Genomic DNA, 21,569 nt, shown 5'->3' on the forward strand with positions numbered 1-21,569 from the left:
GACGCTCTGTCAGACTTCCGGACCATAGAGGCAGAGGTGCTCTGCGCCTGCGTGCGGGCGTGGCTGCGCACATGCGCAGAGTGGGGAGACGGCTAGACCCCCCCACTACCGCGGGAGGCCGGCTGGCGAATGGGGCTTCGCCACATCTGCGAGAGAAGCCAGCTTCCGGATGGCCATCTTGGGCGTAGAACGCTTGCTGGAGGCTTTGCCGTAACTATGAAAGACCTTTGTTCTTAGAGTTGAAGGAAGGAAAATATCCCCCGAGTGGAGCTCACGACGGCCGCGCGTGTGTTCCCGGGCATGGTGGAGCCCGGGACAAGCCCTCGGAGCCTTCTCCTGCGCTCCATAGCCCGGCAGCGTCGCGCCCTGTTGGAGGTTTAGCCCGCCTTCCTTTGTCGTCCGGGAGGCCGGAGCGGGAGGCGCGCCCCCCACCCCCGCCCCCGCCCTAACTGAAGAGTCCCGAGCCCACTTGTTAGCGAGCTGTACGCCAAGTCCGCCTACCCTGGAGACCCTGCCGACCCAGGTGCTCTGCGCCCTCCCGCGAGAAAGGCCAAGAAAAAGCCACTACCAAGATCCAGGGCTCAGGAGACCCCATGAGCACCGCTGGGCCCACCCTGGCCCGGCAGAGAAAAGGGACGTTGTGCTCCCCAGGGTGATTTGGGGAAGAGGAAGTTGGTGACCCCACCCAGATGGCAAAGGAGCACTGTCACTCCTCCGGCTGCGCCCCAGTCCTGGCCTCTGAGAACTGCATTAATCTACTCCTGGGAGTTTCCAGCCTCCCAGGGCCCAGAATGTGGCACCCATCCCCACACACTGTTCTTTCCCCGCCCACTGAATTCTAGTGCCTCCTGAGTATCCCTCTGAGATGTTTTAAGGTAAAGCACGGATCCTTCCCCCGCCCGCCCAAGAATAGTATCCAGAGAAGTGTGCAGAGCTAGTGCTCATACCAGCAGGGATCTTAAGTGTCCGCCAGAGGTGCCTACACTTCTAGAGGTGGGGACAGCAGGAAGGTAACAGTCTTCCCCATGTCACTTGACAGGTGGCACACCTGTTCTTCTCCAGGACAACCTGTCACTTTAGCGAATTGGTCCTCTAGGAAGGCTTGGGGATAATTGCAGTGTGCACTTCCAGCAGTGCTGCAGGGTCCTTCCCAGGGAACACAGTCTCCCCTTCCATCAGGTGGCTCTGGGTCTGGAAAATGGGTGAGAAGATGTGACTCTCCATGGGGGCATCTCAAGTCAGATTTTTGCTCCCAGAGCTAGAGGATTTGGGATTATATACATCAAGCAGTACTGTAGCAGGCTGCCCAACTATTTCCTTCTTAGAGGCACTGTGGTCTTTCAGAGATATTCATGGACGCTAGTTTTCCTGCTCTAATGGCTCTCCTAGCGCCTAGCTGAAAAAGAGCTGCTTTCTGGACCTATCCCTGGAACACCTGTGGGGGATGGAGTGTTAAGTTCAAATATGATGACTTGTCTCCCAAATTCCTCTCTCCCTAAGCCTTTGGATTCTGTCCTCCACCTCCTGTCAGGGCAGTTCTGGCATCAAAACGCATGAAATGCAGATCAGTAGTAGGTCCACGTTTCACTCAGCCAAGAACATGAGGTGCTACATTACACACCAGCTGCACATCCAAATACTTTCAATCTGGAACCTCTAGTAAATACACCTCTAACAGGTAATCCACCCCATCGAGTGGCCCAGCTCACCTACTGAGTTGAACACCCTGAGAAACTACTACTACAATAATTTCAGTTGGTATATATTAGTGAAGTCTCAAAAATATTTATTGATGTATGAGCTATTTCCTATAGGGTCAGGCTTTGTGTATGTCCCCCTGGATCATGCTGTGATTGGGCCCCGGTTATGGGTCTAATGGCAACAGGGTATGGTGGCAGAGGGTGTGCAGGACAGTGGGTGTCCCCTTGCAAGGGCGCCAGGCGAGCTGATGACGCAGTCCTCAAGGCAGAGAACAGCAGCCCCCCAGACACGGGAGGGCAGGCTACTTCCAGACACGGGAGGGCAGGCTACTTCCACCCACAAGGGAGGCTCGGGGGACTGGGGGCATCCCGCTTGTCAGCCTCCATTGAGGTCAACCCGATGTCCCGATTCTAGGTGTCAGGGTCCCCCCTCCACCCAGTGCCCTACCTTGCACACGAGAAACACAGAGAGCCCGGGAATTCAACTGACCTTGGGATTCTGCAGCCCGCACAATGCTGCAGGTTTTGCCTGTGTTTGTTGTGTTTGATTTCCAGCACCGTCAGCCCGGCAGATACAGGAGGAAGAGAATTTTTAGGGCTGCCATGGAAGTGCTGTGGCTGTCATGGTGTGACTTGAGCTGAGAGGTAAGGAATCTGATCTTGTCGGTTTTTTCTCTGTGCACTCCTGGGGACACTCTGGAGTCACCACACACCACAGCCTAGATCCCCAGCGTTCCCTCCGCGACACTTCAGGGCAGCAGCCGCCCCGGCTCCCGGGGCACTTGCTGCACTTGCTGCACTTGGCCTTTCATCCCAGTCAGCCACAGGGGAGACCTCGATGAATGGTGAGGCCCCACAGGTCGTGGAGCCTTGAGCCCCCACCTTGGTTACTCAGGGCTCGGGGGGCTGGAGGAACGGAGATAGTGCAGGAAGAAGCTGCCCCCCACCCCCAGAGCCCGGGGAAGACAGGAGGGGGTTGACGTCATCGGAAGCCTAGAAGCCAGGATGAGGGGCCTTGAAGGCGGGAGCCCGGATCTCTGAGGAGGGGCTGCTGCAGTTTCTCAGGGAAGGAGGAAGCAACAGCATCGGCTAAGAGGGGGGTAGGGGCAGGAGGTGGTTTGTGAGGCACCATCTGTCTTCCAGGTCACTCGTTCCTTCTTCAGTGGCATCTATCTGTGGTTTGATTCATCTGTTGAGATTTTTATTTCAATCTATTTTTAAAATATTTATTTATTTATTTAAATAGTGATTGCTTGATTGATTGACTTGCACCTGGTCTTAGTTGCAGCAGGCAGGCTGCATAGTTGTGGCATGCGAACTCTTAGTTGCGGCATGCATGCGGGATCTAGTTGCCTGACCAGGGATCAAACCCAGGCCCCTGCATTGGTAGCACAGAGTCTTACCCACTGCGCCACAGGGGAAACCACCCTGTGGCTTTTTTTTTTTTTAATAAATGTATTTATTTTATTTATTTGTTGGCTGCATTGGATCTTCCTTGCTGCACACGGGCTTTCTCTAGTTGCTGTGAGCGGGGGCTCATTGTAGTGGCTTCTGTTCTGCAGCACAGGCTCTAGGCACGTGGGCTTCAATAGTTGTGGCTCACGGGCTCTTAGGGCACAGGCTCAATAGTTGTGGCGCACGGGCTTCGTTACTCCGTGGCATGTGGAATCTTCCCAGAGCAGGGCTTGAACCCGTGTCCCCTGCATAGGCAGGCGGATTCTTAACCACGGCGCCACCTAGGAGGTCCCCTCCCGCTGTGGTTTTGTTTTTAATTTCTAAAGTTCTTTTTCTTTTTCATATCTGCCTGGGCTTTTAAAAGTTGGTCTTACCTTTTTGATTGCTTCTTTGGTATCTTTGTTTTGTGTCTCGGAGGCTATTGACGATTTGGGGAGTTGGAGTAGCCTTCTGTCACGATAACGCAGATGATTTGTAAATATCCATGAGAACTGCTCTCTGATCTCATGAGAATCCAAAGGTAATGTCAGTCTGTGCTTCAAAGGCCGCCTGATTAAGCACATGAGTAGAAGGTGTTTCTCTTTCTCACCCTCCTTCCTTTATGGGCCGGCCCAGGGCCCAGGGGAGAGTCACCAGGCCTCACCTCCGATGCCATCAGGACAAGCTGATGTGCCACACGCACGCCCCAGGAACCTCCCTGAGAGGGAGCGAGCCAGATGTAGAGCCTAGCCCGAACAAGGCGGGCAGGCTTAGAGGCCAGTGTCCTTGACCCCCACCTCGCCTCAGCCAGCTGCTAGCTAGTGATTCCGAACAAGCTACTCAACCCTTCTGTGTTGTGTTTGCTCATTTGCTCACCTGCAGAATGGGCTGACATGCTCCCAACCTCCTAGGGCCGCCACGAGGCTGGGGTGGACGAGTCCAGGCACGTAGCAGACACTTGCAGCCCCCACTGAAAACTATATTATCAGGCCTCTGACAGGGATGCGCTGGGGACGCTGACAACGCCAGTCCTCTTTTTGACGGACCTGCCAACGTTCCATGAGGGTGGGCGGTGTCTTCGATTTGAGATTGCTGAGCCATCTTTAGCTGGGCCTCTGGGAGTAGTGAGGGGGAAGCCGGGGGTGAGGTGTCCCCTTCCAGGGAGTGTCTCTGCCGGGAGCCCAGCAGTACTACCACGTTGGGGAGTGGGGGGGGGTGTTCTCTCTCAGCCTGCGGCTCACTGAAGCCCTTCTGCCTGCGGCAGTGGGGGAGGCAGCCCCTGTGTGTGTGTGGACGATGAGGTGGGGGGCTCTTCTGCTCACTCAGACCCGGGCTGGGATGGACCCACTTTTTTATTTAATTTTTTAAAAATGACTCATATTTATTTATTTAGGCAGCGATGGGTCTCCGTTGCAGCAGGCGGGATCTTCACTGCTGCATGTGGGATCTGGTTCCCGGACCAGGGATCGAACTTGGGGCCCCTTGCATTGGGAGCGCAGAGTTCTACCCAGTGGACCACCAGGGAAGCTGCTGGACGCACTTGTCTTTACAGCCCTGTCCTTCCTTTTCACTGTGCAGCTGACCTTTCAAGAGCGCTGGTTTTAAGCAGATTCTCAGTTCTGCTCTCTCACCGTCTGCGGCCCATTAACTCCGAGCCCGTTGGAAAGCCAGCCCGCAGCTCCTCTCCCAGCCCCAGCCTCGGCCCCACCCACCCCACTGATTCCATCTGCGCTTTCCCCATGGATCTCCCTCCTTCACCGGCGGGCCACCCATGCGCTTAAAGAATAGAACTAAACCCTCCTCATTACAGGTTTCCTGGTCTCTCTCACCACCTGGACTGGCATCCCCGGAGGGCAGGGGCTGGGTGTCTGAGAGGCACTGCCTCCAGTCCCAGCCTACACAGCGTGGGGTCATGTGACAAACACCCCACCACCCACCGGCCCCCGTGCTGGCGCGCACACGCCTGTGCGCACACACACAGTGAGTGGGACGGCAGGCTGACCTGCTGGCCTGGGTCCACGAGGAACTGGTGGTGGGGACTCAGAAATCCTGCCCCGAGTCGCATCACTCTCCTCACATGTGGGAGGAGGCCATTGTGCCCAAGATGCAGAACCCAGAAATCATCCATTGAGAGTTTAAGAAATTTGGTCATATAAAACTGTATAACTTCTTGACAGCCCAACCCGGCCAGCCTAGTCTTTCAAGATGAGAGACAGACTGAGGGAAAATATCTGCAACACATGGGACAAAGGACGAACAGCCCTAGTGTATGACGAGCAGGGTCTTTGGGCGAGGCACTTACATAGCGTCCATTAAAATTGTAAATGCCCATAGGTTTTCTTTTTAAAGGACTTTTGAAAACATAGTTTTAATTAATTAATTAATTTACTGGCTGCGTTGGGTCGGTCTTCATTGCTGCACACGGGCTTTCTCTAGTTGCAGCGAGCAGGGGCTACTCTTCATCATGGTGCGCGGGCTCCTCGTTGCCATGGCTTCTCTTGTTGCAGAGCACGGGCTCTAGGCGCGTGGGCTTCAATAGCTGCGGCACATGGGCTCAAGAGTTGTGCTCACGGGCTCTAGAGCGCAGGCTCAATAGTTGTGGCACACGGACATAGCTGCTCCGTGGCATGTGGGATCTTCCCGGAGCAGGGATCGAACCCACGTCTCCTGCATTGGCAGGCAGATTCTTAACCACTGTGCCACCTAGGAAGTCCCTGCACATAGGTTTTGTCCTGGCAGTTACACTAAGAGGTGATTATTCTAGGATGAGATTGACACACATACAGAGCTGGGAGCAGAAGAAAAAAAAAAAAAAGAAGGGAAAAGGTAAAAAAGTACATCCGTTGGGGATTTAATATGTAAATTATAGTACATGTATTGTATCGAATACCGTGTGGCCAGAGAAGAAATGAGCTAGAGCTTTGTGTACTGACAGGGAAGATTTCGAAGATATGTTATTGCTAGTTAAGAGAACATCACAATTGAACGTACAGGGTGTGTGTTTTAAAACTGTGTGAGTAACTATGTTGGTGATTGCATAGAAGAATATAGTTGGAAGTGAGAAACAGAATTGCTAACAACAGTCTTGCTTAAAATAATGTTTTGTAAAGATTTTCAATTATGTGCTTTAAAAATATGCGGGGTGGTAATGTAAAATGGGCCGGCCACCGTGGAAGGCGAATTGGCAGTTTCTTCTAAGGCTGAACATCCACCTCCTTAGGACCCAGCAGTTGCGCTGTTGGCCATGCCTGCCAAAGAAATGGAAACGTCAGACCACAGGGAAACCTGTACCCGAATGTTCCTAGCAGATTTATTTGCAGAAGGCTAAAAGTGGGAACGGGCAACATGTCCTTCAGTGGGTGAAGGGTGAAGGCCTGAGCAAACTGTGGCTGACCCACGCCAAGGACGACAGCTAGCAATACAAAGCAGGAACTGACTACTGACACCTGCAGCCATTCGCATGGATGGATCTCAAGGGCAGCGTGTGAGTGACAAAAAGCCCACCCTAGGGTACAAACTGCGTGGCTCCCTTTATGTAACGTTTTTATTTCCCCCCTTGGGGACCCTAGCTCTCCGAGCAGGGATGGAACCCGGGCCCTTGGCAGTGAGAGCGGGGAGTCCTAACCACTGGACCGCCAGGGAAGTCCCTATGTAACGGTCTTCAGATGACCAAATTACAGAGCTGAGAACAGAATTCCGGTTGCCAAGGGTTGGGAGGAGGAGGGAGGGGGCTGTGGCTATGAAAGGTCTACAGGAAAGATCCTTGTGAGGGGACGAGCTGTCCCCTTGATGGCAGCGGGGGTCACCTGAGTCTACACACACACACACACACGGATAATACCCGGAGCAGCTCTCCGCTGGCACCAATGCCAGCTCCTGGTGTGCGGTCCCACTAGCTGTGCAGCAGGCTGACGCTGGGGGAACTGCGGGAGGGGCTCCGGCCTCTTGGACTTTTCCGTGTAACTTCCTGTGAACTTAACTCCTTCAGAATACAAGTTCACACCAAAAAGCAGGGCTTAGCGTGTACACACACCGCGCCACTCGCGGGACTCTGCACGGACAGTCCCTGCTCCCCCGGCGGGGACGTGCAGCAACCCGCAGCCCGCGCGGCCCGGCGGCCGGAGGACTAGGCGCGCGGGGGCGGGGCCGAGAGGCGGCCGGCACGTTCTGATTGGGCTGAAGGGGTGCTCGTCACGCCAGAGGGGCTGGGTTTCCTCGGCGGCCTGGGGACGGGGCTCGTCACGAGCCGAGCTTGGTCATTGGCGGAGCCAGCCAGAGGGGGTGGGCAGGAAGGCGGTGCTTCGCGGCTTCCGGTGGGCGCTCTGAGGCGACGTGAGGAGACGAGCCGGGGGCGGTCAGGGCGGGCTCGACGCGTCGGGGCCATGCCCCGGCCTCCTCGTCACCGCCCTCCTCCCCCGGACTCCGCCTCCCGCCCCTCTGGGTCCTGGGCCGGGCCGGAGTCCCCGTTCCCCGAATCCCCGGGGGTCTGCGCCCTCTCCCGGGGAGAGGCCGAGGAGAAGCCTCCACCGAGTGCAGGCCCCTGGAGACCTCGAGGGCTCCGTCGGGCGCCCCTCCCGCCGCTCCCGGCAGGACCCCCGCCACTGTCCTGAGGGCGTGTGTCCCTCGAGATGGGCAGGGACAGTGTATTGGGGGTCCCCGGGGGCCTGCTGAGGGGGCAGGAGGGCGGCGACCCCACGGGGACGGCAGAGGGCACGGTCACTGCGTCTGCGCCCCCCTCCCAAGTCCTGGCCTCTGAGGGCGACCTTGCTCCGGGCTCCTGCGAGCTTCCAGCCTCCCAGGGTGCAGAATCTGACACCCTCCCGCCACCGCCACCCCCACCCCTTGCCCGGCCCAGTGTGTTCCAGCGCCCCTGAGTGTGGCTGGGGCGGTTCTCTGTGAAGCACAGATGCTCCCCGCTCCACACACACGCAGTTAGTATCCAGGGAGAGGTGGGCAGAGCCGGGGCCGGGGCCCGGGCCCAGAAACGTGGTGTCTGCCAGGGGTGTCTGTCCATGCTTCTGGAGGGGAGGACGGCACGATGTAACAGTCTTCCCCATGTCACTTGCCAGGGGGAAGGAATCCTGCCCAAGCACGCCTGTTCGCCAGAACAACTTGTGGTTGCAGCCATCAGTGCCTGCCTGCCTGCCTGCCTGCCTGCCTCTCACCTGGGAGGTCAAGGTGAGCCCCGCAGAGAGAGAAAGCTCATGGCTTCTCTAGAAGTGGGTGTGATCAGGAACCATCCATCCCAGTGGTGGTGCTCACGCTGGAAGGTGCGTAAGAACACCTGGAGGGCTCATTCAAACCCGGGGTCGCAGGGCCCCACCCCAGAGTCTCTGATCTTGCACGCCTGGGGTGGGGCCTGAGACTTTGCGACTCCAACGATTCCCAGGTGACGTTGCTGCTACTGTTGGCCCAGGGACCGCACTGTGAGAAGCACTGCTCTAGAGGCCTGAGACTCCTGGGTGTGTGCCCCCTGCCCTGCCCCAGACTGGCTCCTCTGCAGGGTCCCCGGGGGTCTGGGAAACGCCAGGAGGGTGCCGGCTCTCGCGAGATCTGGGGCTTCCCATTGAGCAGCCATCACCCTTCCCTGCCTGAGGATGTGGTCCACAGCCTCGGCAGGATCAGGTGTCAGGTTTGCGTAGGTGTTCAGCAGTTCCCGCAACAGTTCCCCGACTGGGGCTGATAACATCTGGACACTTAGGAGGGAGGGGCGGAGGCCTGGGCGTGGGCATGGGAAGAACTCTCCGATGAGGCAGAGGAAAAAGACCCGAACGCCAAGCTCGGGGATGGGAAAGGAACACGGGCCCTGAGACCAAGAGTGTGGATTTGGGGGAACGCGGAGACCCGAAAGGGGGTTGTCTGCCCGGGAACTGCCCTGACAGTTGTCTGGTCTGTGGGTGCGGCCAGCCCTCTCTAGCTGGTGGGAAGCCACTGCCTGCTTTCCTGCCAAACGTCCCTCACCACCAAGAGGATCTCCCGGCTCCTGGGTGATGCTGGCCAGACCTGCTCGACGCCCAGCGCCACCACCCACTGCTTCGGCCAGTCTGTGGTGGCTGGTCTTTGTTGGGCTCCAGGATGGCCCGCCTTCCAGTTGGAGCCGCAGAACAAATGCAATGCCAGTCACCAGTCGCCATGTGTGCCCGGAACCAGCAGCTCTGGGACCCCAGCACCCGAGCACGTTCTGGCTTTGGGATCTGACCGGGGTGGGGGCCGGGGGGTAGCCTTTGGCTTGCATTTTCCGAGGTCCCCTCCTGCACCCCCTTGTCCTTTGGGTCGTTGGGCTTTCCTTGTTGACTGGTTCAAGCTCTCTATATGTTAATGATATGAGCCCTGAGTCACGTCTTGCTGCTATTTTTTCCCCTGCTTTGTCACTTGTCTCTTGACTTTGCGGTTTGGAGTTTGTGTTTGGCCAGGCATACGATTTTAGTGTTTGTGTCATCATCAGACTTTCCAGGCTTTTCCTGACGGCTTCTGGGGTTTCGCGTCAGTTTGTGTGTTTGTTTCCGACTGACTTGGAGTGGTCTTCTCCGTTTAAAATCATCGTGTATTGGTTACCGGTTGCTGCATAACAGATCACCGCAATCGTAGCACCTTAATGCAGCCGAGGCTCGTAATCTCCCAAGTGTCTGAAGGACAGGATTCTAGAAGGCTTGGCTGGGGGATTCTGGCTTGGGGTCCATCACAGGCTGCAGTCAAGGCATCCGCCGGGGCCACAGCCACCTGGTCTGCCTGGGGTGTGGCGCTGGGTCGGGGCAGGCTCTGCTTCCAAGATGGCTCTCGTGGCTGTGGCAGGGGCCTCGGGCCTCCCCACCGGGCCGCTCCCTGGGGCTGCTCCGAGCCAGCGATCTCAGAGAGACAGAGCAGCCCCAGGATCGAGACCACAGTGTTTCTCTAATCACATCATGTTGAAGTGACACTCCCTCCCCTCTGCTGTGTTTTTGTGGGCCACACAGGGGAACGCAGGAACAGTGGAGGAGGAAACGGTACCCGCTCGGGCATAGGTGGTCCCCGTGCACGGCGAGGGAGAAGGCTGCGAGGGGCGTCCTTGCTCCTGAACCTGGGTGCGGGACTCCTGGTCCACACAGGCCCCTCAGGAATGTGTCCTTTGTCTGAGCGGGGGTGGCAGGTTCCAGCCCGGGACCAGGGCAGGCAGGGCCTGTGTTTGTAAGGACAGAGGGTGGCTTTTCACCTTTAAATGGTTGCAGACGGAACACACAGGAAGCCAGAGAAAGAAAGGACATGTGTCAGAGCCCCAGCATGGCCCCCAAAGCCCGCGCTGTGTGCCCTCTGCCCAGGAGTTTGCAGTCCTGGTGGCAGTCCCAGCTAGCTGTGCAGCCCTGGGCACGGGGGCAGGAAGCTCTTTCTCATTTCAGCAGCCCATCCACTGCCAGGGCCGTGTAAGTCCGCACCCAGGCCTGGGCCCCAGTGCTCTCCGACCTCCAAGGTCCCCACCCAGTGGCTCAGTCCTGCCCCGACCCCATCTCCTTCCCAGTGGGCTGGGCGGCGGGGGGCAGCTACCTTGCCTGAGGCCGGGGTGGCCTCTCTCTGCCCATAGGTGCAGGCCCTCCACCTCTCGTTCCCCTCCCCTCCAGCCTCCCGCCGTGCAGCTGGCAAGTGGGTAGGGGCAGGGAGTAGAGAGGGGTGGGCCCCGTTGTGGGGGTGCAGGCTGACGAGCCCCTTTTCTTCAATGACCGTGCCAGGTAGCCCCGGGCTGGGCTCTGGTGGTTCAGCAGTGGCAGGCGCCAGCCTGGGGTGGCAGCTGAGTGTCCCTTTGGTCCCAGGAAGGAGCTCCCACTGTGGCCAAAGGAGACATGCCCGCCCCATCCTTCTTGTCTGGGGCTCAGACGTGACTTCCTGATGACAAGCTTGGTGGCTCTGCATTTGTCATGCAGGTTCTGTGGGCGGTGAGTGCCTTTCCTGTTGGCTCTCGCTGCCGGGCAACGCCGGGGCCCTTGGCGACAGCTCCCGGCCCGGTCCGAGGCTGCCATGTACTTCTTGAACCCCAGGACAATGGGTTTCGGGAGAGCCGGGCTCTCGGTCTCCTTCCCAGGAGCGGAAGCAGAGCCCGAGGCCATGCTTGCCGGGCCTGGCCTCGGGGCCGCGGTCGTGGCTCCCGGGGGCACCCTTAGGCCGGGATGTGGGGCCGCAGGGTCCTGGGGCTCCCCTGGAGACGCTCGGGCCCACTGCAGCCCCACACTCCTGGGCCATCTGGGTGTCCTCCTATGCAGAGCCACCTCCCAGTCCCTCAGTCCTGGGCAGGAGGAACGACAGGGCTTCCCCGTGGGCTTCCCTCTGAGGCGGCCTGCCCCCGGGAGCCCAGCGCAGGGCGAGGGCGCTGGTCCTCCCTCACCTGGCCGCTCGGGCGCCCTTGCCCGGGGGCGCTTCTCCTAGCTGCCCGCTCTGTGGACTGGCATGGTCAGGGCAGCAGCCGGACCCTGTGCCCACCTCCAGCGCTCATCCTCGGCCCTCACCCTCTCTGCCCGCCCGAGGACCTGGGTGCCTGCCCCACTGAGCACGGGCGTCTGCACCTGGCCCGTCCTCAGCAGGTGCGCCCACCCAGGAAGGGCAGTCCCCCAGCCCCGCCGTTGTTCAGCCGTGTCCTCAGCCCTGCTTCCCCGGCTGCGGCCTCGCTGGGCTCATGGGGACCTTGCAGACACCTGTGGCAAGTGGTGGAGGTGGCCGAAGCCCGCTCGACCTCTGAGCTGCACAGCATTGTCCTGCCAGGTAAGGTCTGTCTGCAGCTGGGCCCTGGAGTGGGATGACACACACACACACACACACACTCACACTCGCGCGCGCGCACAAGCACGTGCACACGAGGTCCCGGTGTCAGGCTCCTACCACTCCGCATGCTCGCCGACGGTGACTTAGCGGCTGCTCCCTCCTTGGCCCACTGGCTCCATCAGGGTTCCTGGGGGGCGTGGGGGTGGCTGCCCTGGAATTGGGTGAGGCTGCCCACGCTGGGGCGCTGCATGGGAACCCCAAGGGTCTCCAGACTAATGTCTGGTCTGCCTCGTTGAAGTGCTGGGGCTCCCTCCCTGTCGGGGAGGCGGCAGGGCCATCCTGAGGGGCCGGTGCTCCCCTTTCCTCACCCGGGTCCCTCCCATTCTCCTGGGGGAGCGGGCAGCAGGGAGGGCGGGTGCAGAGGTGTGGCCGGAGCAGGGGTGGAGGCTGGCCTGCAGGGGTGCAGGTGGTCAGCCCCGCCGCCCCCCCGCCCTGCCCTGCCCGGACTCAGACCAGACAGGACCTGCAGGATGGGGGCGCTGCTCCCAACTGGGGCGACCAGCCACCCCCTCCCCAGACTTAGTAGGTGAGACGGGGCCAGCCTGGGGAGGGTGTGTGACTGGGACCTCTTCTCTGCTCCTGGCACCTGCTGGCGAGCAGGGCTCGGGCGTGGGGCCTGTCGGGGCCGGGCCACCACTCCAGCCCTGCTGACTCTGGGTGGGTGGCCCGGGCCGGACGCCCTGCGTGTGAGCCTGGCTGAGGCCCAGGCCTCGCACCACCCTGTCTCCTCCTCGCAGCCAGGGTGTCCTCTGGGGGATTTGCTCAGTGGGGCCAGGTCCCAGGCCATTTGCCCCCAGCAGGATGGGGTCTCGGGGGACCTTCTCCTGGTGCCATCTGCCTGTCCTCCCCGAGAAGCCCTCGCGGGGATGGCACCCCAGTCTCGCACCCTCCTGCCTGGGCGGGCCTCAGGCTCAGGCCTGGTCTGTGCTGTGGCCTCTGTCCGCAGGGTTGTCCTCAGGGTCCTGTTTCCCCGCTCCAGGGTGGCATCTTTCCCTGTCACCGCCCCACGTGCCTCACGGCTGCCTGGGCGTGATGTGGAGTCTGGGGAGGGGACAAGGCCTCCTGGTTAAGCTTGGCTCAGCTCTGGGGCCATTTTCTCATGGGGCCCCCCACCAGGAAAGGATGGGAGACAGGACTGTCTTCCTCCTGGCGGACTGGTATAAGGAGCGGGCGGGGGCTCTGTGTGAGTCAGTGGGGAGAGGGTGCCTGGTGCTGGTCTTCTCTGGGCCTGGCTCTGCCTCCTACTGGCCCCTCCAGGATGTGCCTCCCCCGCCCCCTCACCCCACAGGGAGCAGGCATGGCCTGAGAAGTGGTGGGCAAGGGGGTGGCACCTGACTTCTTCCCAGAGTCCTGCCTGCCCTGGAGGCAGGAGTGGAGTCTCCAGAGATTGGCTACCCTGAACCTAGGGCAACAGGCCAGCTCCAGGAGCAGTAATAGCACTTCCCTGTCCTTTAGACCCTCGGGCCTGGGGTGGTTCATCCTTGTGGATCCGCAGGCTGTGCACTGCTTGGACTGTGCTCTTGGATGGGTGCCTTTTTAGTGCTGGGAACAGCCCATTAGCCACCCTCTCTAGTTCAAGCAGCCAGCTCCAGCAGAGGGTGGAGGGTCAAGATAGGGGTGGCCTTAGGTCTGTCTAATGCTGTCTGTTGCTTTTCCTGGACCTGACAGGAGGGCAGAGGTCAAGGGTGACATCCGGAGCTAGGCTTCCTGGCCCTACCTTCTGCCCCACTCACAGGGCACTCTTTCCTGTGCTCTACCAGGGATACAGCTCAGTACCTCTGGCAGCAGCCCAGGCAACCAGCTGCACTGTCTCGCTGAGGGCCACCCGGACTCCTCCCTGCTGGATAGTACCACCATCACCACTCCCTCCCCCCACCCCTGTTCTGGTGGCACCTACACAGCAGGGGTCACTGTCCCCTGAACCTTGGGCAGCTGCTGCCCCTTGCTGTGTTCCCAGCACCCCTGGAGCCCTTGGTGGGCGAAGGGAGGATGGCCTAAGCCCTGGGGAATAGAAGTCCTAGAGCCCTCAGTTGCCCTGTGACAGAACTCCAGAGCCCTCGGCGGGGTTTCAGGCAGGGGAGCCCCTCAGAGCTCTTGCGGGAGGTAGTCGCAGAGCCCTGGAAAGCACGAGGTGGAGACCTGGAAGCCTGGGGTAACTTGGGGGCTCACAGAGCCATCAAAAGCCTTTGGTTTGGGGTGCCCAGAGCACTAGGGGGCACTCAGGTGCCCTTATGGGGCTCCGGAGCCCTGGGAAGTGGAGCCAAGCCTGAAGGGGAGCCCTGGGGGAGGTCCAGAGCCCTAGGGAGCTACAACTCTTTGGGAGAGGAGTTCTCAGAGCCCTGGGGCAGGCATCTTGAAGCCCTCAGGAGCCTGCAGCAACCCTCCCTCTGGTGCACGGTGACCCATGCGTGTGACTGCCCTTGGGGAATAAATGAATGAGAAGAGGAGACTGTGTCACCTGGGTGGGGACTTTCTTCTCTCAGATACCACAGTGGTTGCCAAGCACATCTAGCCTGCCCCTCTTTCCTACAACAGATTGAGGACCTGAGGCCTGGAGAGCACCATTCCATCCAGAGGCCATGCCACCTCTCTCCCCTTCCTTGGGAGGCCCCAAGCCCAGCTCCCATTGCTCCCATGCTGTCCCTTCTCTCCACGGCAGCTACTCCAGAGCACTGGCATGTCAGCTTTGCCACTTCTCTGGGCTCCACGTGCCTCTCGGCCCAGACCTCACAGGGCTTCAGCTGAACAGCAGTCCCAGGCAGGGAGAGCCTGGGCGGGAGCTGTACTCACAGGTTCGGTCCCTCTTCTCAGCATTCTTGATTTGGGATCAGTTGCTGAAACGAGATGTCTCACCGGGCCCCCTGGAGTCCTGGTGTACTGGCAACCTGACTACTTGTTCTTGCCCCCGACCCCAATTCAGGCTCACTGATATGACCATTAGGCCCTACTGTCACTAACGAGAAGACAGCACCCCTGCTCATGCCCACCACCCACCACGAAGCATCCACGTCTCAGCTCTTGCACTGGGATGGCAAGGGGCAGAAGCTGGGGGCCTGGGGAGTCCACACCACAGTTGGCTGGGTGCTGGGGGAGCCAGGTGGGAGTGGCTTGCAGCAAACAAGGAAGGCTGAGGCTGTGGGAGGGGTGAGAAAATTAGAAGCAATTAATTTGTTTCATTCTGTTTTGTATATTTTAAGTTCACAAAGAAGCATGTGTTACTTTAAGAAAATAACACCCCCTCCCCAATAAAGGGGGTGTGGAGAGAGACTAGGATGCAGCAGAAAGAAATGTCCAGGAGCTTTGGTAGGATGGTTCCAGTCCCGGCCCTGACCAGAGCTCACCAAGTGACCACACGCAGCAAAGAGCCCCCAAAGGCTCAGGAGCCCATGGTGCACATGCAAGTGAGAGGCCAGGCCCGGCCAAGTACTGCCACCTGCAGCAAGGAGCCAGGCAGAGGTGAGAGGGACTGATGCCAGAGCCCCACCCAACGAGGGGGCCCTGGTGCTGCCTCAGCTTCCCACTTGTGTGCACAGAACCAGGCTCTCCACACTTTACTGCCCTCTACTGGCAGTGCAGAGCCAGGGCACGCAGCCGCATCCTCCCCTAGGTTTCCTTCTTCGAAAATTATCAAATACCCACAAGCAGAAAAGCTGCCGACAAGCAAGACTACAGCCAGCGGAGGCAGCGGTTTACTGAGAGGTAACGGAGCCTCCCCCATATCATTAAACGGCTTTCCAGCAGAAATGGCCCACAAGCAGATGCCTTGTTTTCTCTCCATCCCCCCTGCCCTTGGACACCAAGGTTGGCGTCTGCTCTTCCTAGTTAAGATACCCGTAACCAACATCATCAAGCAGCCTCACCTGAATTTCCAAGTGGGTTCTCCGTGTGATGTAATTATTTTTATGAGTAGTTACAAGAGCTTTAGGAGCAAGTCAAAGAGTGGACTCCAAAAGCAAAGCACAAATGTGTCCAGGGGTGACATGTGATCCCTACCCCAAGCCCAAAGGAAAAACCAACAAAGCCAGAGGGCAATCCTGGAGACCCAAGGCCTGGACAGCCTCAGCAGGGGGCAGCCAAAACCCTCCCCACATTAAAGAGACGAGCCCAGACATTAAAAATAAACGGTCTTTTTATTGTGTCCACGAAAACAAAGGGTGGCCTTTGGCTAATCCCCCGCAATGAGGTGACAACGAACAGGAGGCATGCGATGACAATCGCCATGTTCTCCTCTCCAGGAGAAGGGTCTTGCCCTCCTAGGCCCACCGTGCTGCACAGGGCCCAGGCCTGCTGCCTCCCTGGCAGGACAAGGCAGGGGAAGCAAACACTGTCCCTGTCCCAGTACCCCCCAAGCTAGAACACACAAAAAAGCCCCAACCCCCCTCCCCCAGCAAATACTGCTAAGGCAGTCAGCCAGGACTTCCAAGAGCAGCTGCCCCCAAGGCCACGAAGCCAGACCCTCAGGGCTCCTCCCAGAAGGGGTTGCTATCCTCAGCCTGCATGGAGTAGTAAACAAAGAGCAGGAAGGCAGCAAAGACCAGGAACAGGAGCATCTGGCCCCAGAGTGGGACCTGGCGATCCTGGCCCAGACCAGCCCCAGGGGCCTGCTTTTCCGGCCGGATGGCACGGCGGGTGAGCCACGAAGGAGGGGGAGATGAAGACGAGGACACGGTAGAGGTGGAGGAGGATGTGGGGTAATAGGACAGGCCCAGGGAGCTTCTGGAGACGTTGGAAACAGGGCGGTAGTGTGCGATGCTCTGGTAGGCACTGTCCCGGCCATACACGGGGCATTCCCTGAGGCAAAGAGGGGAGCAGATAGACCAGGAGGGCCTGAGCCCAGAATCAACCCCAGTCCCTGGCTCTCCCTACTACTCACCTATCCTTGCCCTCCTCTTCGCAAGAGAAAAGATTGTCATCAAGAACCTACAGAAGTGAATCAGGGTAATGATACTGGCTGGCAGGGTCAGCGTGGCCTTGTCATACCCCTCAGTCCAAACTTCCCTGCCCAGCATACTCTGAACACTGCTTAAAGGCCTGGGCCTTGCCACCGTCCAGCACCCTTCTTGGTTGCCAGCCTTATGTGTGCGGGGCTTTGCTGCTTGCTTAGTGACTGTTCCAGCTGCCTACATCCTACTTGCTGCCCCAGGATTCTCAGAAAGACCTCAAACCTAGATCCCAGGCCAGAGTGCCCGGCATGTCACCCACACTCTAGTTAAACAGTTCTGACAGCTCCCCAAAGGAAGGCCCTGACCAGGCAGGTGTCTGCTGACCCCACCTCTCCCTGGAGGCGTGGGAGCCACCATTTGCACCCAGTGGCCCCCCCTTTGATTTATCCAAACCACGCGATCACCCCTGCAGTTTGTACCCAAGTACAGGGTGCCCGACAGCCAACTCACCTGGTGGTGAAAGGTGTCAGCATCTGAAAGTGAAGCTGAGGGCTGGCGGAAGCCTTTGGATGTGCCCACAGACTCAGGCTCCCCGTAAGTGCTGGTGGTCAAGTAACTCTCCTCATAGTAGTCATCATTATAGCCTTGGGAAGGGGGGGGCAGCAGTAGCAGAGGGGGTCACCGTGTCCCCACCTGGCCCGATGGCCCTAATCGGAATCCCATTTGGGGGCCTGTGACTCGGTTTCTCCCCTCCAGGGCTACAGCAGGAGGGTAGGGGTTGAGATCTCAGGTTCTCCCTGATACTGGAACGAAGGTGTCAGGGTGCCCACCCACCCCTTGCCTTACCCTTGCTCTGGTAAAGTAAGGCGTCCTCTTTCTTGGGCAGATCGTACATATCCGAGTCCACGGACGCCGAATCTAAGTCTGAATGGGGGAGGGGCCAGAAGCATTTGCCTCCAAGGCTCACCTCCCTTTTCCCCTGCGCCCCTCTCGGCCAGCGCCCCTGCCACACCCTGAGGACCCCCTCCTCCCTCTCCTCCCAAACGCTGTCCCCGAGGGCGGCCAGGTGGAACCCTGGGGCGGGGGCCTCACCCGAGAACCCATAGGAGAAAGAGGATGCGGACGAGCTCGGGGGCGAGAGCCTCCGCCTCTGGGTCTCATACTCGAAGATTTTCTTTTCGTAGAGCTTGCGAGTGGAACCTGGCCAGACGTGGGGCACAGGACGGTCAGGGCGCGGGCCGGGAGCTCGGGGGCTGCGCGCGGAGAGGCTGAGGAAGGGAGGCGCAGGGCAAAGCGCGGGGAGGGGGCCCGCCCGCCGCCCGCCGCCCGCCGCCGCGTACCCACGACGGGCCCGTGCGGGATGTTGTACTGGCGCAGCACGGAGGCCAGCTCGGCGTCCGACAGGACCGCGTAGTCGTCCATGGCGGGCAGCGGGCGGCAGAGGCCTGGCGGTGGCCCGGGCCTGGCGATACGGGCCGAACTACGACTGCCTCAGAGCGCGGAAGGGGCAACGCGAGCGCCTCGGGAGCGGCTGCGCCCGCGTCACGCCTGCGTCACGCTCGCGTCACGCTCGCGGTCTCTGCGGACCGCGCGCGCTGCGCGGGGCGGAGCCAGGCCGCGGGGAGAAGCCGGCGCAGACCGGTCGGGCCCTGGGAACGGGCGGGGCGGGGCTGGCGAGCCCAGACGTCACAGACGGACGGGATTGGCTAGAGGCGAAAAAGAGATGTAGTGATGCGCCAGAGCCCAAGCGGCCCGGGCCGCTCGGGCAGTGCGAGCGTGCGCGCCCAGCAGGAGGGGCGCGGTCGGCGAGCCCAGGGACGTCACACGCTGGCGTGCTTGGGCTAGACGCAAGCGAGGGGCGGGGCCTGCGCCCGAGGGGAACCTGAGCTTAAACCGCCGGGACCTGGGAGCGGGGCGGGGCACGCAAGCCGAGACGTCGCCCGCTGGGTTGTTCCAGCCAGAAGTGCGGAGGGGCGGGGCCCGTGGCGGTGGAACCGGCAGAAACCAGCCAGGACATGCGAGCGGGGAGCGGCCGCGCGATGGGCGGGGCTCGCCCTCCTTGAGTCACGTGGACTTCGCTCGGTCCCCGCCGCCCCCGCCGTCCCCTCTCCCCCGAGCTCTGGCGCTTAGGGTTCCCTGGCCGCGCCCCACCCGGCCGCCCGGCAGCAGCAGCAGCAGCAGCGGGAAGGGGCCCGATCTGAAGGGCGAGCGCTTGGAGACCGTGGGTCCAGGCCACGCGCTGCTGCCAGCGCGTCGCCCGCGTGCGCCACGCCAGGGAAGCCCGTAGCGCCCGGACCCTAGGCCGCCCCACCCCGGACCCCCACACCCCCTGCCCCAGCCCGCCTTCCCGCTCTGCAGGGCCCTGGCCCGCGCACCTGCGCCCGCCGGTCCCCACCGCCTCCCTCCCTCCCCACTCCACCCGGGAGGAAATGGGGCACTGGGCCAGGAGGCCACGGGCACTCCAGGAGCCAGCAGCCTTGGAAGGGGCCCGGGCGTGCCAATGGGCACTGGCACAGGGCACCGTGAGATGCAGAGGCAGGGAGCACCCGCCTTATCCACCAGCAGTCCACCTGGGGCAGGAGGGGCTTCCTCTCCTGTCAGAACGGTCCCTGAGCCCAGTGTGACCCAGGCACTGGCCGGGGATGGGGGTGGGGGCTTCCGGACCCAGAGGGACCTGCTCAGGGGTTCCAATAAGGCTTGGCAGGCTCTGAGCACCTGGGTCTCGGTGGGCTTCAGGGCCGTGGTAGTGCAGAGGGGGCCCCCAGGACAGGGGGCCAGGGGACCGGAGGAGCAAACCACGGAAGGCTGCCAAGGCCTACTGAGGAGCCGGGATGGTCGCCAGGAGTTGGTGAGGGCCTTGGTCAGTAAAAAGATGTCCCGTGGAAATTGGGAAGGAGGTGACAATCACGTTGTAAACAAAGCCAGCTGATGGAATGGGGGGAACTGAAGTGCCCCTCCCGGAACTGGGAGCCTGGGGAGGAGGTTCTCATAGATGAAGGGCTGGTACCCAGGAAAAGGCCGGGCAGGTAGGCTGGCCCAGCTGATGAGGGTCACATACCAGTTCTCTGTGGAGGTTGGTTCATGGGGTGGAGAGAAGATCGGGCCCTGGTTTGACCACACACAGAGACCCTCAGAAGAGTTTTAGAGTAAACATGAGGGCTGCTCTGTCTCCTGAAATATGAGGGCCCCAGACGGCAGTAGGCGAGTGCAGAGCCCTGGGCAGGGCAAGGACTTGCTGCTTATCTCAGAGCAGGGAGGGATATGGCGTTTGGGCTCTGGGCGGCTCAGGGTTGGCCTCATGGAATTTGGAGTTTTGGCAAGATCAGATTCCCCAGCACCTCTCCAAGCCCTCTGCAATGCTGGCCCTTGTCCCAGAGGCTGTCCTCCCCATGCCACCCCTCCCCATACAGATCCAAGCCGTTTCCTTATGAGGTCAAGGAATTCTAAGTTTGCCTTCTCCCCTAGGAACACCCCCTCCCCCGACACCTGCCTTGGCCCTCTTCCTTTTATTTCCCTCTCCCCCAGTTGCCCTGTTATGAGGTCCCACCACAGATGGCACCAGGAGGCTGCCCTGTGATGCTCCCCTGCACACAAGCCCACCTGGAGCCCAAGTCCAGCCCCATTGCAGGCAGACTTGTCCCAGACCATCAGAAACCAGGCAAGCCCTTGACCATCAGAGCTGAAAGGCCCTTGGCACCACCCCCATCACATAGAGAAGGATTTGGGGACCTGGAGAGGGAGGAGACTTGTGCGAGGGCCTCGGATGCAGCAGTGCATTGATGGATGTTCCTCCAGCCTGTACCTAGTCCTCGGGATCATAACCTGGACAGTGTGGCCCAGTGGGGGTTCTGAGTCACCAGAGGAGCTGTTAGGGGAAATCTGGGACCTTGAGGGGAGTCTTCCTGGGAAGAGTGGACAGAGTTAAGAGGAGACATTTCTCTGGAACTGCAGCCAGGGCGAAAAGGGCTTGGAGGCCACCGATTCCAAGTCAAGAACAAGAAGTTTCTCCTTTGAGGATGGGGAATGGATTCTAAGCAGTATATTATATAACTTATAATCACAGCAACATCGAAAATTATAAGGAAAAGTAATATCAACACGAATACATTTCTCAACAGTCAGGTCCAAGAAGACTATTATTCACTGAGCTATTAATGTTTTCTTTAATACCAGAACCTTAATACTTTGGTAAATAGAAAGCTTAGTTTTTCTCTTCAAGGATGTTAAAGATCCTATGAGTTTTGCCGGGCAATCAAATACTTTAAAACATTGCTCAGATAGTAACAAAAGTTGTGAGATGCTGATTGTTGTGAAAATTACCGTGTGGCATATTGTCACAGGCAGTAGCAGGGAATGCTTAGCTGACCAGAAGCCTCTCAATTAATGCCTTGTGTTCCAGCCCTCGAGCACGTCCGTCTACCTTGGGACTGTCCGCATGGCTGGCTGGAGAGTCAGCTTGCCTTGGCAGCAGGAATGGAGCTGGTTCTAGTGGTTTTCAGGAATCTTCAACACAAGGAGAGAAAGTCTTTATCATGGTCTTTACCACAGAAGAGTTGGTGCTGTACAAAGCTTCGTTCCCCCAGACTTGGAAGTAGAGACCCCAAGATGTGTGTGTCTCAGGGGTGTGGGGGGAGGAGAGGGAGTTAGTAGTGTAAAGAGAGGATTAAAACAGAGGTGGGGGTCCTGAGGGCCAGCCATGTTGCCACCGCCTCCTTCCTGCTACCGCATCTATTTGTACCCCTGGTTCTGATTGCAATGCCTATGGTAG

At 59.6% G+C, this 21,569-nt stretch overlaps 1 protein-coding gene and 2 long non-coding RNA genes across 5 annotated transcripts; 2 read left to right on the plus strand and 1 right to left on the minus strand.

Moving 5' to 3' along the window:
• Positions 1-104: 104 nt before the first annotated feature.
• Positions 105-4,722, plus strand: LOC130841661 (uncharacterized). Its single transcript, XR_009050256.1, has 3 exons — positions 105-875; positions 2,256-2,345; positions 4,528-4,722. It is a non-coding gene; the product is annotated as an uncharacterized LOC130841661 (long non-coding RNA).
• A 3,132-nt stretch (positions 4,723-7,854) lies between these two features.
• Positions 7,855-9,345, plus strand: LOC130842466 (uncharacterized). Its single transcript, XR_009050444.1, has 3 exons — positions 7,855-8,065; positions 8,204-8,404; positions 8,524-9,345. It is a non-coding gene; the product is annotated as an uncharacterized LOC130842466 (long non-coding RNA).
• A 6,680-nt stretch (positions 9,346-16,025) lies between these two features.
• On the minus strand, positions 16,026-18,388 carry EMD (emerin). Of its 3 annotated transcripts, none has more exons than XM_057719412.1 (6): positions 18,142-18,386; positions 17,894-18,001; positions 17,648-17,719; positions 17,312-17,445; positions 16,792-16,838; positions 16,026-16,709 (listed from the first exon to the last, which is right to left on the minus strand). In XM_057719412.1, exons 1-6 carry the CDS (start codon positions 18,221-18,223, stop codon positions 16,376-16,378), a joined length of 777 nt encoding a protein of 258 aa, XP_057575395.1. In that variant the 5' UTR covers positions 18,224-18,386; the 3' UTR covers positions 16,026-16,375. The 3 variants fall into 3 exon arrangements, with proteins under 3 accessions (XP_057575395.1, XP_057575394.1, XP_057575396.1); XM_057719411.1 differs by having other exon boundaries at positions 17,648-17,725; positions 18,142-18,376; XM_057719413.1 differs by lacking the exon at positions 16,792-16,838 and having other exon boundaries at positions 17,648-17,725; positions 18,142-18,388.
• Positions 18,389-21,569: the final 3,181 nt, after the last annotated feature.

This window comes from Hippopotamus amphibius, chromosome X (assembly GCF_030028045.1).
Source record: "Hippopotamus amphibius kiboko isolate mHipAmp2 chromosome X, mHipAmp2.hap2, whole genome shotgun sequence".
Classification (NCBI taxonomy): Eukaryota; Metazoa; Chordata; class Mammalia; order Artiodactyla; family Hippopotamidae; genus Hippopotamus; species Hippopotamus amphibius.